The 17,386-nt window shown below is 36.1% G+C and overlaps 1 protein-coding gene across 2 annotated transcripts in view; it reads left to right on the top strand.

Moving 5' to 3' along the window:
* The window catches only part of LOC150098004 (uncharacterized), a 307,571-nt gene that overhangs the window by 167,331 nt on the left and 122,854 nt on the right, over positions 1-17,386 (top strand). For both annotated transcript variants that reach the window (XM_090406477.1, XM_090406476.1), the window contains exons 10-11: positions 6,761-7,005; positions 13,847-13,967. In XM_090406477.1, coding sequence (XP_090262603.1) covers positions 6,761-7,005; positions 13,847-13,967 — 366 coding nt within the window. The remainder of the gene's footprint in view (positions 1-6,760; positions 7,006-13,846; positions 13,968-17,386) is intronic.

Raw genomic sequence — 17,386 nt, 5'->3', positions numbered from 1 at the left:
TTGCAGATGATGGAAAGTTGGGGAGAGTTATGAGAAGTAGAGCAGATGTTTTAGCCTTGCAAGTGGACTTGAATAGACTCTCTCTCTCTCTCTCTCTGAATGGATGAGTGTGTGAGAGAAGTTGGAGGAGATGAAATATCTTGTGGTGATGGTGGATAGGGACTTGAAATTTCATGGATGGTGTCATCGGTAAAACTATGGATATGATTTGACATTAGTGACAGAAAGTCATTTATGTATAATAGCATGGATGAAAGTACAAGGCTCTGGAGTATGATGGCATTAGTAGGGAAATTGTCCTCACAATTTTGGCAAAATTGTGAGGACAGCACAGTGGATTATTGGAATAATTAAAAAAAAAACACTGACATGTATTATTATTATTCAGGCCTCTATGGAGTCAAAAGACTCATTGTGGGAGGTCCTTCCCAAGAAACACAAAGTCTATCAAGACTCATCGAGGGGAGGTCCACCTTCTTCTTCTTATTGTGCTATCTTCTATCGAAGGTCAGTGACCATCTTGGCGAACAAACTGCACTCTTGTGCTAATCTGAGCAGTTGTGCACTGCTCTTTCGTGTCCACGTCTTGATGTTGTCAAACCATGATATTCTTTTTCTTCCTCTAATTCCTTTGCCATCAATTCTTCCTACCAAAATAGTTTGTAGAAGTTGGTATTTGCTGTTTCTCATGATGTGGCCAAGATTTGATGTTTATCGTTTCTTGATTATTTGTACAAAATGTTTAGCTTTGCCAATGGATTTTAAGACATCTTCATTGAAAATTTTTTCTGTCCATGATATCTTTAGCATTCTTCTGTATAGCCACATTTCAAAGGCTTAAATTTTCTTGATGGTTGTTGCCTTCAATGTCCATGTTTCAACTCCATACAGCAGAATTGACCACACGTAGCATTTCAGCATTCGGCATCTGACTTCCATGTTTAGGTCTTTATTGCAGAATAGTGTTCTCATTTTCATGAAGGACTGCCGTGCAACTTCAATCCTTGTCTTTATTGCAGAATAGTGTTCTCATTTTCATGAAGGACTGCCGTGCAACTTCAATCCTTGTCTTTATATCTATTTCTGGATCCCACCGTTCATTAAGCCAGCAACCAAGATATTTATATCTTGACACTTGATCAATATTTTTCCCATTGAGTGTCAGTTTCATTGATGAGGCTGGATGTTTGCTGATGATCATGTATTTTGTCTTGTTGATGTTTATATTTATTCCCATTCTTTGGCTTTCTATGTATATTCTGTCAATGAGTTTTTGGAGATCCATAATATTATCTGAAATTAGCACGGTGTCATCTGCATATTGTAGGTTGTTAACAATCTTTCCATTTATTGATTCCCTCTGAACATTCTTCCAATGCTTTTTTAAAGATTACCTCTACATATATGTTGAACAGGAGTGGTGAGAGCACACATCCTTGTCTCACTCCTCTTTTGATGTTAATATCACTGGTGGTAATGTTGTCTAATTGAACGGTAGCTGACTGATTCCAATACAGATTTGTTATTAGTCTTATGTCTTGTTCGTTTAGCCTTATTTGTTGAAGGACTTCTATTAAGTTAGTGTGTCTGACTTTGTCGAATGCTTTTTCAAAATCTATGAAACACATAAAGAAAGATTTCTGTTTTTCTATGCATTTTTGTATCAATATTTGGGTACAGAAAAGGGCCTCTCTAGTACCAAAACCATTCCGAAAGCCGAATTGTGTTTCACTTAGAGTTTCTTCACTTTTTCTATAAATGCGATTCTGAATTACTTTCAAAAATATTTTTAATGTTTGGCTCAATAGACTAATAAGTCGGAAGTCACCACAGGAATTCGCTTTGAGTTTCTTTGGGAAAATTTTTTATTTTTTTTTTTTTATTTTTATTTTTATTAAATAAATGTAGATTTGAGCCAATCTGATGGAAATTCATCACTTTCATATATTTTATTAAATAGTTTTTCAAGAAGTTTGATGTTATCTGGTTCTATTAATTTTAAAAATTCTTTTTGCACACCATCTGGGCCACTGGCTTTTCCTGTTTTACTTGTTCGTATAGCATTCTCTATTTCGCATTTCATGATTGCTGGTCCTTGAATGTTATCTTTTATATTTATAGGCTTCTGTCTAGTATCATTGAAAAGTTCTGTTACATATTTTATCCAAATCTGTGCTTTATTCTCTTCTTCTAGAACTATTTATCCATTTTCGTCTCTTAGAGACACTATTTGCTTTTTCCTCAGTTTTCCGGAAATTTTGTTGATTTTCTTATACATATTGAAATTATCATGTTTCTTCTGAAGCAGTTCAATTTCAGTACATACATTTTTCATCCAATTTTCCTTGGCTTCTTTTATTTTTTTCTTGATGATGTTATGTGTTTCTGTATACCTGTCTAGGTCTTTGTTTTTGTACATTCTTCTTGTATCAATAAGAGAAAGAATCTCATCTGTCATCCATTCCTGTTGTTTTATATTATTCACATAACCTACTTCTTCACTACTTGTTGTTACGATGGCATTCTTTAAGCTATTCCAAAGAGATTCCACACTTTTATTTTCTTCTATGTTAATCTGTTGTAATCGCAGGTTAAGCTGTGTCTTGGCCTATTTATTTATGTTCGGGTCTTTCAGTTTTTCTACATCAATTTTCTTTTTCTTCTTTTGTGATTTTTTAGCTGATTTTAATCTAAGACGTACTTCTGCAACTATGGGATTGTGGTCTGATGAGATATCTGCTCCAGGATAAGTCTTTGCACTCTTTATACTACTGTGGAATCTTTTATTTATCAATATATAATCAATTTGATTTCTGACAATGTTATGTTGGTTATCTTGAGGCGATTTCCAAGTGTACAGTCTTCTGGGTGGAAGTTTAAACCAGGTATTTGCTATTGTTAGATCTTCTTCCTGACAGAACTGGACTAGGCGATCTCCTCTGTCATTTCTGGTGCCTAAGCCATGTTCGCCAACAATTTCTCCTGGTAATTAATTTACGGAATTAACAACGCATATGAAGTATATTAATTAAAGATAACTTTAATGAATCACTTCTATATTTCGGCAATGTCACATTGCCATCTTCAGGAACATAAAGATATGGTATGTGCACTAAGGAACTAACAAAGCAAATGAGGAAGAAAGTAATGAACTAATTTTGTTCCTAAAGTCCTAGTGGTGCCCTCTTGCAGGCTAATCTGGTAGTCTTGGCAGTTGGGCTGAAGTTCTCATAATGAAAGTCTCCCAAATTTGGGGAAGTTTCATGCACCCAAATTTGTTGAGGTTAGGAACATTTTTTAGAGCTGCTGAAGATTCTTTGAATAATCTTTCGTATTTATACTTGCTGCGATGGATTATTTTTGTTTTCTTCCAACGAATTTTATGGTGGGTATCTAAGGCATGGTTTCACCAGTACAGCCGCTCTGGGTTGGCAGACCATGCCTTAGATACCCACCATAAAATTCGTTGGAAGAAAACAAAAATAATCCATCGCAGCAAGTATAAATACGAAAGATTATTCAAAGAATCTTCAGCAGCTCTAAAAAATGTTCCTAACCTCAACAAATTTGGGTGCATGAAACTGCCCCAAATTTGGGAGACTTTCATTATGAGAACTTCAGCCCAACTGTCAAGACTACCAGATTAGCCCGCAAGAGGGCACCATTAGGACTTTAGGAACAAAATTAGTTCATTACTTTCTTCCTCATTTGCTTTGTTAGTTCCTTAGTGCACATACCATATCTTTATGTTCCTGAAGATGGCAATGTGACATTGCCGAAATATAGAAGTGATTCATTAAAGTTATCTTTAATTAATATACTTCATATGCGTTGTTAATTCCGTAAATTAATTACCAGTTATGTCTAACCAACGTATAAGTCTTACTACTAGAAACAATTTCTCCATAACCCCCCCTCTTCTCACTTATGCATTGAAGTCACCCATCACTATGTTTATATCATGTTTCTTTGTTAGGTTTTTAATCTCTTTTAGGTGTTCATAAAACTCTTCAACATCTTCTTCACTTTTGTCAGCTGTGGGTGCATAAGCTTGGATGATATTTATGTTAATAGGGTTTCCCTGAAGTTGTAAGAGCATTATCCTTTCAGAAAATGGAATCCAATTTATTACTGATTTATTGATTTCTTCATCTACTATTACAGCTACACCATGTCGATGTTTGTTCTCATCATTCCCAGAGTAATACATTGTCGTATTATGTTGAAATTATCATGTTTCTTCTGAAGCAGTTCAATTTCAGTACATAAATTTTTCATCCAATTTTCCTTGGCTTCTTTTATTCTTGTCATCACTCATTCCACTGTACAAGGCTTTCATCAGACCACATATGGATTACTGTGCACAGCAATCATATTACCATCTGCAAATCTCTGATCACAAGCTTTTCCGTCATCATTTGGCTTCAACCTTGTGTCAGTACTGACAATGCTGCTTCCCAATGTCAGGAGCAGTGACCCCAGAATTCAGAAAACACTGACATGTATTATTATTATTCAGGCCTCCATGGAGTCAAAAGACTCATTGTGGGAGTCCTTCCTAAGAAACACAGTCTATCAAGACTCATCGAGGGGAGGTCCCCCTAAGAAACACAAAGTATATCATACCATTCCTTAAAAACTCATTGACTGTTCTCGCTCTCACCACGCCATCAGGCAATGCATTCCATGGTTCAACCACCCTCCATGCAAAGAAACCACTCCTCACCCTCTTGCTCACAGTTTCCTTTCGTAACTTCCAGGGATGGCCTCTTGTCATCACTCATTCCATTACAAGGCTTTCATCAGACTACATATGGATTACCTGATGAAAGCCTTGTAATGGAATGAGTGATGACAAGAGGCCATCCCAGGAAGTTACGAGGGTTTACCAAAAACTGGAAGGTTTTCAGTTTTTGCCAGTTTCTGGTCTCTGAAATGTGGAGTATAAGGACAGATTTAGATAATGAAAATTGCAGAGCCTAAAGGATAGAAGGAAGAGGGGGGGGATGGGGGGAACATGATTGTGACATATAAGTTGGTAAGGGGTAATTACCAGATTAAGGTGGATGAGATTTTTCATAGAATGTCTGGAGACAGGGGAAGAACAAGATGCCATCCCTAGAAGCCATATAAGAGTGTTAGCAGGGAGGTGAGAAGTAGATTTTTTTTAATGGAGAGTGGTGGGTCATTGGAAATTTGTGAAAGTACAACCTCCAGCAATGAGTTTTCATGGAGATCTGATGATGATAAATCGATAAAAATAGTAAAAAAAATCCTTACTCTATTCACAGCACAGTACAAAATATACTAGAGTTGTGTAAATACCCTTTTGCAGGTGGAAACTACATAAAAAAGAAAAAAAAAAGGAGGTGGGGAGACTAGATGAAATTTCATCACATGCTTTAAGGGAATGTGCTGTGGAACAGACTGTGCCACTAACTTGGCTGTTTAATGAAAATCTTGCAAAGGGACAAGTTCCTAGAGGGGAAGGTTTGTAAGATAGTGCCATTGCATAAAGATGGTGGTAGAAAGAAGATATCAAACTACAGGCCTGTTTGTATTTCTTGTGTAGTTGTTAAGATTTTGGAGAAACTGGTAAGAACTTGTATCCAGAATTGGACAGATGAGGGACATATTATTTATGCAGGCCAGCATGGATTTGTTAAAGAACAGTCGTGTTTTATAATCTGGTTACCTTTTGCAATAGAGTAACAACAGCAGATGATAGCAAGGAATACATTGTCTTTTTTGGATTTTGCAAAGATATTTGACAGGATGCCACATGACAAGTTGGTTTTTAAGTTACAATATGTGGATTTGGATATCAAATTATTGGATTTGATTGGTAACTGGCTTTCTGATACTGCTATGTATCAGAAAGAGAATTCAGCAGTTTCAGAGAGTAAGCAGATTACAAATATAGTTCCACAGGGTTCAACAGTGGGACCATTAGTGTTCAATCTTTTTGTGAATGATATTTTGTCAAAGGGACTGCAAGAAGATAGATATTCAGTTGTTTGTAGATTATGCGAATCTTGGGGGTTATTAGTAATAGTGCTGATGTTTGAAGAAGATTTGAAGAACTTGATGGAGTTAATTGGAAGAAGCAGAGTCTTGAAGCGATTGTAGATAGGAATTTGAAGTTCAGAGGATATATATATATATATTGCAAAGGTTGTGAAGACATCTCAGAAATTTTTTGTAGTATTAAGTAGGACATTGACTACAAGAGAAAAACAGGTGGTGGTGGTCCCACTGTATAAAGCTTTGATTAGACCACATCTAGATTTCTGTGCTGAGAACTAGGAAATCAGGACTGTACAAAGTTGGTTATGAGACAAACTCAAGGCATGCAAACTATGAAGTTTGAGGAATAGAAGATGAAGTGTGTGGGGGGGGGGGGGGGAGGAAGGAAGAAGGATAAGGGTGCCATTCCTGGAAATTGCAAAAGGAAGTAGTGAGTAAAAGGGTAAGATCTAGGATCAATCTTGTGACTACTCTATTGGGGGGGGGGGGGTAAAGAAAATAATAATAATACAACAAGAATCCTTCCTAAGAAGTTAAGTTAATCAAATCAATTCTCCTTCTTTTGTGTTGCTTTCATGTAATCTGTATTCTTATGTATTACAGGAGATAATATCTCCTGTGAAAGAGATGAACCATTGGAAGCATTAACTAACATTTAATTTCATTCCTTCTCTATTGTGCTTCATTTCCAATAAATATACAACTGTAATTTGAAATTAATTTCTATTATTAGGTAGAAAACAAGTACAGAGGTGCAGAAGAAAGTCTTTCACAAATGCAAGATATACGTGACATGTTAATAAATCAGAAACAAGACAGAGAAACTGCTGTTGCAGAACGTGAAACTTTAGTTACATTACTGAAAGGTGAAATAAACCGTCTTCAGACAGAATTCAGCAAACATAAAGAAGAACTTCAGTGGAAATTAGAGGAAACTGAAACAGATGTCCAAGTGGCACAGGATCTCAACAATCAACTGTGAGTATGTGTTTAGATTACATGGTGAATTTTCCTTGACCAGTAGTGCTAAAATAGAGAACCTAGTTAAAACTTACTGTTTCGTTGATTTTGGAAATTGCAGTCAATTCTCTCGCTCTCTCCATAGCAAACACCACAATAAACTACAGCTGTAGTTTATTGTGGTGGAATGTTTACTATAGTGAATTTCCTTTGGACAAAATTTATGCATTATGCAATTTGGCTTTGACTGGGACTGTTAATGGGTGGTTGATGGAGAGATATCAGAGAGTAGTTTATTCAGGAGTTGAGTCCAAAAGAAGGCCTGTGACTAGTGGCATACTGTAGGGTTCTGTTCTTGAACTGCTGCTGTTTAATTTGTTCATTAACGATATAGGAAAGGATCTGAGAAGAACTGTTCAGTTATTTGCTGATGATGCAAAGTTGGGTAGAGCAATAGTTAATACAGATGATGTCAAAATTTTGCAGAATGATTTGGATAGATTGGCAGACTGCACAAAGTAGAATGGATGTCAGTTTAATGTGGCAAAGTGTAAGGTTATGCATTTTGGGGTGAAAAGATTACCAGCTGTATACCATATTGGTGGAACTGTTCTCCAGGAAATTGACAAAACCAGAGACTTGTGAGTGTTAGTGGATAGGGAGTTAGAGTTTAGGGGGCACATAGCAAAAGTGGCTAAAACAGCTCATCAGATACTTGGTTACTGTAGAATACTTTGACGAGCAGGTACAAGCAGGTTATTGTTCCTCTTTATCAGCCCTTGATAAGACCACATCTTGCTACTGCATGCACATCTGAGCACCAGGGTTTCTTGGTGATGAGAAGGAGGTTGAGAGAATCCAGAGGCAAGAGACCAAGAGTAGTAGGTCTATGGAATGAACCTTATGAGGACAGGTTGAAGTTTTGTGGGTTATAGAAACTGTTGATAGGTGGGAAAGGGATGATATGATTGAGACATACAAATTACTGAGAGGTTTTTACAAGATTAATTCAGAGGAAAGTTTTCAGAACAGGTGTGTTGGTTGGAGAACTAGGGGCCATCCATGGAAACTGAGTAAGAGTGTAGTTAGCAAGGGTGTTACAACTAGGTTTTTTGCTTGGAGAGTAGTGAATGAGTGGAATAGGTTGCCAGAGTCTGTCATGGGTGTCATGACTGTGAATGAGTTCAAAGCAAAATATGTTAGATGCCGTGAAAATATTAGATAGTTCTTGACATGATATTTAGAGCCTCTCTTGATGAGTCTGAGGACTCTTGGAATTGCCATTAATAATAATAATATTTTAACATAATGAGCAAGTTCATTGTAATGGTATCTATACAATATGAATTAACTATACATCATTAATACCTTTTTTTGTTGTTATTATTAGTATGGAATAATTTTTTAGGTTGTAATATTTGAATGCTCAAGGTGAAAATCTATTCCAAAGACAGAAGGCATGAGCAGATTAAGGAAGATAAAAAAGAAAATAAAAAAGGCTCAATTGATGTGTGTGTAAAGCTGGACATGGATGGTGATGATTGTATTTTTCTAGGTTTTGGATTATTACAATTCAGTTGATTAGCATTCATGGAACTGCTTATAGAGTAGAAATAATCTATCTGAGATAGAAAATGAAGACATTAAAAGAGGGAACAGACAGACAGCTAAGAATTTTTAGGGAAGCTTTTGGAAGAATCACTCCAAAAGTCAGAGTAACAATTAAGGTGGATTTAAGATCAGTATAATGTGGTTGTTTTGATTTATGGCCAAATCAATAACTAAGGCTGAGGCCAGTGTATTACGTTTGTAAATTGTGTGTGTTCTATCTGGTTTGCATTTTGCAGGATGAAAACCCAAGTGTCTGAGAGGAAAGAGCCTGCCACTTCCATATAAGACCATCTAATGATCCATATAGAGCAAACCGTTTGTTCGAAAAATGGAGTTCAGATGAGTGGGTGAGAGGAAATAAAGTGTCCCTAATGTAAAGAAATGAAGATTAGTGTTGAATAAGAATAAGGAGGACAGAAGACTGACAGTTCAAGAATGGGAAATGTTTAGAATATTAAGTAACCTTGATGTCAGTAAGGTTGCAGGACTAAATAGTACATCACCACATATACTATGAGAATGTGTCAAAGAGCTGGAAGTGCCCTTGACTTGGTTGTTCAACAAGAGTGGAGTGTTGCTAGTGTCACCGCATAAGGGCTGATTAGAGACAGAATACAAACCTGGATTGATTAAAATGCAAATCTTTTGAGAGCAGCAGCAGCATGGGTTTATTAAAGAGAGGACTTGCTTTGGTAACTTGATTACATTTTATAATAGGATAAGCAGTGTATTGGGCAGAGGAGATACTTATAAAGTGATTTATCTGGATTTTGTTAAAGCATTTCATAGAGTGCCACATGATAAACTAAGTTGAAATCCAGCAAGATAAGGATAGATAATTAGTTGGTAGTTTGGTTACAGGGACAGTTAATTGAGAGGAGCCAGTGAGTTTGGTATGGGAGAGGGGAGTAGTGTCCCCAAAAAAGAATATGATCAATAGGGTACTACAGAGTTCTCTTTTGGGATCACTGTTGTTTATATATATATAGTTTAGGATATGCAAGGAGTTATTCACTTGTTTGCTGATGATGCTAAATTATGAAGAGCAATGTCAAGCAGGCTTGACAATAACTTCCAAGGAGTCCATCATAGATTCAGTGAGGACCTCACATCACTCCAAATTTCTTCACAATGTATTCATCAAAAACACACAATCCATTTCACTGCCTTGTCAAATGAGATAGCTATACTTCACACCCTTTCACTGTGAGTCAATTTTCTTCGATAACCCCCTCCTTTTTTTCCTTTTTATTCCTTCTTACCATATGATGAACGATTTCACTTACTTCTGTCATTTATAATCCTTTCACTAGTTTATATGTTGCTATTGTATGCCCTTCTTTTTTGTCTATAATAAATTTATGGTTTGAGATACTGGAAAGGATCCAAAGGCGACTGACTAAGGTAGTAGTTTCTGACCTCTGGAATGTCGAGTATGAGGAAAGATTGAGGAGATGTAATTTGCAGAGTCTGGTAGACAATAGGAAGAGGGGAGATATGATAGAGACCTACAAATGGTAAGGGGTTATAGGATCGATGGTGGAGACGTTCTACAGTTAATAGTGGGAGATCACGGGAGAACCAGAGGTCATCCCTGGAAACTGTATAAAGAGGGTGTGAGTGGGGAGTGAGAGATAGGTTTTTTTTGTGCAGAGTTGTGAATGATTGGAATGCCTTTCCTGAGAGTGTGGTGTCTGCAAGTAGTTTGAGTTTAAGATATGGTATGATGAGATGTGTGTGTGTGATAAAAGAACCTCCCAGATGAGTCTTTGACTCCATGAGGTCTTGGGGTAATAATAATAATAATAATAATTAGTCTTGGAAGATATTTCCTACTGGGATATTCCTTCGTGATTTCGTTATATGGCAAATCTATGTTGGTCATTTCTTTGGATTCAATTAAGACTCCCTTTATTAATACTTTTCATTTTTGTGATTCCGATTTTGATTTTCCTTGGGTCAATTTTTTCTTGGATGATATTTTTAGTTTCCTCGCTGTTTAATTGAGCTATCTGTTTCACTGTTAGTTTATAGCATTGCTTGTTTTCAGATTTGTCTTTGTTTTTAACATTGCTTTTAATGACATGCGAGTATAGCTGAGTAGGCTGAGCTATGTTAGCTTGTTTCTGGTTGCTTGTAGCAGTCTGTAGTTCTATTGATACTTTAGTTTCATTTTTCATTTTATTGAAAACCTTCATTAGTTCACCGACTGCAGTTAGTGTGTCCATTTTTAAATCATTCCTTAAATTTCCTCTTGCTTTAGCTATGTTACGCAACAAATCTAGGGATTTTTCGAACTCTAATTCGTCCCGTGCCGCCATCTTAATTACTTAAAGTTCTGGTGTAATAGCTTTCTATTGAACTGCTACATTTTCTATGGTACAAAGTTTAAGATAATGTATTTTCAGTTTCCTGCTTGTTTCTAGAAGTGACACTTCCATTGAGTTAGACTTCAGAGGGTTGTTTCTTGTTAACTTTGTACCTCCCAGTGGCAGCAGTTGGGAGAGGGGAAGGTGTTTGCCCTTGCTGTAGGCTGATCCTACAGCTAATCCTATTATGACCGGCATGATGTTTTTGAGGTTGCTGAACAATAGATAGTCACTCATACGGGCTTAGAAATATGAAACTATAGAGTAAATTATTCACTGTGATATAGATCACTATACAAGCTATCAGTTGATACTAGATACATCCAGTTTTTCTGTTTGATACTGCACAAAATTAAGGTAAAAGCAGGAGCGATTTCAGGCATCCGTTCACATCTGAGTCTATCGTGTGTGTGTGAATCAACTCACCAAAAGGTAGAATTTTTCCGTATACATTTTCAGTTCACTTTGTCAACATGCTCAAAGTTGAATGAAGTCTGTATTTTGGTCTTAAAAGCCAGACTAATTTTGAGGGTTTTTTTTTTTTTTTTGTCTATTATGGTTATAATTTTCTAACTTTTTTTTTATAATGCAATGCTCTGCAGAGCATGACAGTTTTATTTTGATTAGAGTAGAAATATGAATCATGTTAAGATGAAATATTATACATTCTACAGCTGTGCAAAATATTAACATCAGATAATCAGTATCATTATTATGAAACCCTAATACCTATGTAATGTGTTGAGGAATTCATTGCTATTAAACTTATGTAGTAGTGTGCTGATGGATTAAGTAGCAATAGACAGTGGAATTATGTGAGGTAAAGTACCCTTCTGCAGTGAGTACTTGGACTCCATGAAGGTGTTACATAATAATAAAAATTTCATCTTTATAAATAACATGCTTAGCTCTATGTGCACAGTCACTAGAATGCTGATATTACCTTAGTTATTCTTTTCTCTACCCTTTACAATGTTTCCTAATACTCAAAAATTAGATGATCAACTCTGTGCACAGCAATAAGAACAAGGTCCTACATATGGAAATAGCAACTCCTCATTCAGCAATCTCAATGGCACACAAAGTAGATCCTAAAATTTGGAGAGCATATGCCAGAAGCATTTCACAAATGTCATTGTAATAAAGTTATCTTCATGTTTGTATTGTTTTTTTATGCATTCCATGAAAGAAACAGTTCTCAGTAACAAATAGAAGAATAAGAAGTGGTACTTGGGCATCTTTGTACACCACACAATACTACTATGTTTCTTTAAATTTTTCTTTAATTCAAACCCTAGAAACTGGTGTATAGCCACATCTGTTCTGCAGCTCAAAGTTAAGAATATTAGTAACAGAAGTCATTTAAAAATGGGATTTGTTTAAAATTAAACATCATCCTTTGGATACAGTGGGAGTATAATAATAATAATAATGATAATAATAATAATAATAATAATAATTATTATTATTATTATTATTATTATTATTGTTATTATTCAGGCCTCCTTGGAGTCAAAAGATTCATCATGGGAGGTCCTTCCTAGGAAACACAAAGTCTATCATATCAACTCATTGAACTCATTGACCATTCTTGCTCTCACCACTCTATCAGCAATGCATTCCACAGTTCACCACCCTCCATGCAAAGAAATCGCTCCTCACCCTCTTGCTCACAGCTTCCTTTCGTAACTTCCAGGGATGCCCCTTGTCATCGTTCCTTCTCACTGTTCCACTATGCAAAAGAACTTCCCAGTGTCAACCCTGTAACTACCTCTCAACAGTTTAAAAGTCTTACTCATTTAATTACATGACAACAATGAAACTTATTTTTACAAAATGTGGATTATGTGCTTATATGTATAAAGTATTGATAATTTCCTGATAAATATAAGTAAAAATAGTTCTCTATTAAATTAAATAATATAAAATAAAATAATAAAATAAAATAACATAAAAATCGTCTGCCTTTCTATATAATATATATCTTCTGAGAGTGTCCTGATTTTTTTTTATGTTGCCACTGACATGCTGTTATACAATATGGCATAAAAAAAAAAAAATAACTACAGTGATATATGTTACAGAATAAATGGGTGTCTTAACAAAGAAATATGACAGTTACACATGACAATATGTGTAAACTGTCTTTAATGGTTTATTCGACCAATATTCCAGCGATAGTTTACATGCTCAAAATTGCCACCTTGCCTTTCAAGACAGGTATCGTAGCACATGAAAAGATTCTCTGTCATCTTGGAAAACAAGAGTTGGGACATCTATAGAAAAGATGTATCATGCAATTTTATCCCTTAGTTCATCAAGTTTTAAAGGACGGTCATGGTGTCTTAGACCATTTGCTCTACCAACTCCATATGGAAGAAAATAATGCTCAACAATAAACGTCTTTTCTTCCAATATCGACACCACTGCTACAGCTAAATGTAAAGGCATGGACTCTATGCATACTCTTCTGGTAATGCGTTGAATGGCATATCTCATAGCCTCATAGCAGGGGTACTGAGGGAGGGGGATGTTGAAGTTAAGTACTTTTTTTTTCCATACCATATTGCTGTTCCTGCTTAAAGTCTTAAAAAAAAAAAAAGGAAAACAAGAGTGTGCATTATAAAATTTATGTGTTAATTATAAGAAACAAGAAGTATCGCCAAGCACGTTCCCTCTTTTTGCCTTTCTTATTGCCAGTTCTGCTGTTACCTGAATAGTACAATACAGAAGCTTAAAATTAAAAATATAGCCTAAAAATCCAAGTCACTTATTTTTTATGTATATATATATATATATATATATTATGAAGTTATAAAGTTTATATACAATGAAAATAACAAATATATTATATAAGCATCTCTCTGTCTGTTTTCAAGGGCAGTACAAAAAGAAATGATTGTTGAGTTGCAAAATCAACTTCATCATGCTGATGAGGAGAGAGATTACCTGGAGCATAAGCTAGCTAACTTCAATGAGATAAAAACGGAGAAGATTGAAGTAGGTTACTTTTGTGAAATTTATGATCAGAATAGAATACAAATAGCCCTTTAGATTTCATTTCATATTTCCTTAAATTCTTCCTCACATTTATCGTACCAGTATGATATCTTCTTCTTATTGTGCTATCTTCTATCGAAGGTCAGCGACCATCTTGGCGAACAAACTGCGCTCTTGTGCTAATCTGAGCAGTTGTGCACTGCTCTTTCCTGTCCACGTCTTGATGTTGTCAAACCATGATATTCTTTTTCTTCCTCTAGTTCCTTTGCCATCAATTCTTCCTACCAAAATAGTTTGTAGAAGTTGGTATTTGCTGTTTCTCATGATGTGTCAGATATGATGTTTTTCGTTTCTTGATTATTTGTACAAGATGTTTAGCTTTGCCAATGGATTTTAAGACATCTTCATTGGTAATTTTTTCTGTCCATGATATCTTTAGCATTCTTCTGTATAGCCACATCTCAAAGGCTTCGATTTTCTTGATGGTTGTCGCCTTCAATGTCCATGTTTCAACTCCATAGAGCAGAATAGACCACACGTAGCATTTCAGCATTCGGCATCTGACTTCCATGTTTAGGTCTTTATTGCAGAATAGTGTTCTCATTTTCATGAAGGACTGCTGTGCAACTTCAATCCTTGTCTTTATATCTATTTCTGGATCCCACCGTTCATTAAGCCAGCAACCAAGATATTTATATCTTGACACTTGATCAATATTTTTCCCATTGAGTGTCAGTTTCATTGATGAGGCTGGATGTTTGCTGATGATCATGTATTTTGTCTTGTTGATGTTTATATTTATTCCCATTCTTTGGCTTTCTATGTATACTCTGTCAACGAGTTTTTGGAGATCCATAATGTTATCTGCAATTAGCACGGTGTCATCTGCATATCGTAGGTTGTTAACAATCTTTCCATTTATTGTGATTCCCTCTGGACATTCTTCCAATGCTTTTTTTAAAGATTACCTCTGCATGTATGTTGAACAGGAGTGGTGAGAGCACACATCCTTGTCTCACTCCTCTTTTGATGTTAATATCACTGGTGGTAATGTTGTCTAATTGAATGGTAGCTGACTGATTCCAATACAGATTTGTTATTAGTCTTATGTCTTGTTTGTCTAGCCTTATTTGTTGAAGGATTTCTATTAAGTTGGTGTGTCTGACTTTGTCGAATGCTTTTTCAAAATCTATGAAACACATAAAGACAGATTTCTGTTTTTCTATTCATTTTTGTATCAAGTATGATATCATCTTGGTTATTTGTCTGTGTGTGCTTTCCACAGTTTTCTCATCTCTTCCGAACCAGAAGGTTTTGTAAAAATGCACATTAATTTCTTTATTTTCACATGTCACTGTTCTCCTAACTACAGAATTATTATCTTCCTAACCTCTGTGAAGTCAAACACTTCATCACAGGAAGTCAGCACTAGTCAATATAAAGTCCATTTTAACACTTCTTAAACTCCTCCACTGTTTGCAGTTTTATCACACTCTTAAGCAATGAATACATTCCTCCTACCACTCTCCAGGCGAAAAATTTGTTTCTTACCCTTTTACTCACCACTTCCTTTTGCAGCTTCCATGGTTGGCCCCCTTGTTCTACCACATGAAAAATCTCTTAAGTGTTAATATGATAATAGCCCTTCAACATCATAAATGTGTCAATCATATTATTATTATTATTAACATTTGACCTCCATGGAGTCAGAGACTCATCGTGGGAGGTACTCACTATTGCATACAATGCTCATCCAACCCTGTCTTAAACTGGTTCAATTGTCCACATCCACAACACACTCAGGCAATGCATTCCACTCACCAAAGACCCTCCATGTAAAGAACCTGCTTCTCACTTCTTTGCTCAAAACCCTCCTTATACAGTTTCCAGCAATGACCTCTTGTTCTACTCCCCTCTCCTATTCTATGAAAAATCTCTTCCATGTCTACCTGATAACAATCCCTGTCCAGCTTATATGTCTCAATTATATCCCCCCCCCCTCCTATTCACGAGGCTCTGCAACTTACATTCTCTCAATCTGTCTTTGTACTCCACATTCCAAAGACCACTGACTACCTTTGTGAATCTTCTCTGTACCCTTTCCAACATATCCTCATCACCATGAAAACCCGGCAACCAAACATATGCACGAAAATCCATATGAGGCCTGATTAAGGCCTCATATGGATGAATGTATGTATGAATCATAACCTCTCTATTTCTACATGTCAGGGTTCTCTGCATCATTGCCATTATTTGATGTGATGTCTTCACAACTTGTGCAATATGGCCCCTGAATTTCAGGTCCTTGTCCACCATCACTCCTAGATCTCTCATCTCCTCTACTTCTGTTAAAGTTTCCCCACCAAGTGTATACTTTGCATCCCATCATTGCTTACCAAATCTCAAATCTTACATTTGGCAAAATTGAACTGATAGTTCCACTTACCTGTCCATTCATGCAATCTATTCAAGTCCTCTTGTAAGGCATTAACATCAGCCTGACTATGCATTGCTTTTCCCAGTTTTGCATCATCCACAAACAGCTGGATATCGCTAGTTAAGACAAAGAGGCAATATTGCCCCTTTGTCTTCTATCCACCAAACTGTGTAGTCTATATGCTCTCAGTCTATCCTCATAATCAACACTGTACAGTCCTGATATCATTTTTATTATCGATCTCTCCACCCTCTCTAAAGTTACTTCATCCTCTTCAAATCTCAGTGACCAGTTTGAGCACAGAAATTCAGATGTGGTCTGATCAAAGCTTCATACAGTAAGATCAGCACACTTTTATCTCTTGTGATCCATGTCCTCCTCACCATTTGGAGCAGTTCTCTAAGATATCTTTACAACCTTTGCAGTATGTCCTCTGAACTTTCAATTTCTATCTACAATCACATCAGGATCTCTCCTTCCTTTTTTACATAATTTCTTCCAGCATTATGTAACAGCACTATCTTACAATCCTTCCACTCTCCAGGAACCTGTTTTGTTGCAAGACTTTCAATAAACAGCTTAAGGTAATGGCATGATCCACAGCACATGTCCTTGAAACACATGGTGAAACACATTGTGGGTGCTGCTAGCATGTGAAGACAGAGGTAATACACATCACTAGCTGTTTATTTCATTTGAAATACTAGTTTTAAGTTTGTGCTATTCAAATTGATAATTTTTTGTATTATTGTGTGGTATTTTGTTAGGATTTTAGTGTCTCAGTATTGTTTCCAGCTGTATTGATTCGGTTCAACATGGCACCTGCCAGTTTTACCAACTCACCCACCTACCATCATTTAAAGACTGCATTATTTGTAGCATAGTTGATGATTTTGTTGCTTGGCATGCATGCAGTATGTACACATCCTGTTGTTTAAAAATGTGGCATGTGTGCATGAAACGTAGACAGTGAGAGGTG

This window comes from Typopeltis vanoorti, chromosome 16 (assembly GCF_054136105.1).
Source record: "Typopeltis vanoorti isolate ZY-2024b chromosome 16, IOZ_Tvanoo_1.0, whole genome shotgun sequence".
Classification (NCBI taxonomy): domain Eukaryota; kingdom Metazoa; phylum Arthropoda; class Arachnida; order Uropygi; family Thelyphonidae; genus Typopeltis; species Typopeltis vanoorti.
Note: the sequence above shows the minus strand (reverse complement) of the source record. Positions and strands in the feature narration are given on the sequence as shown.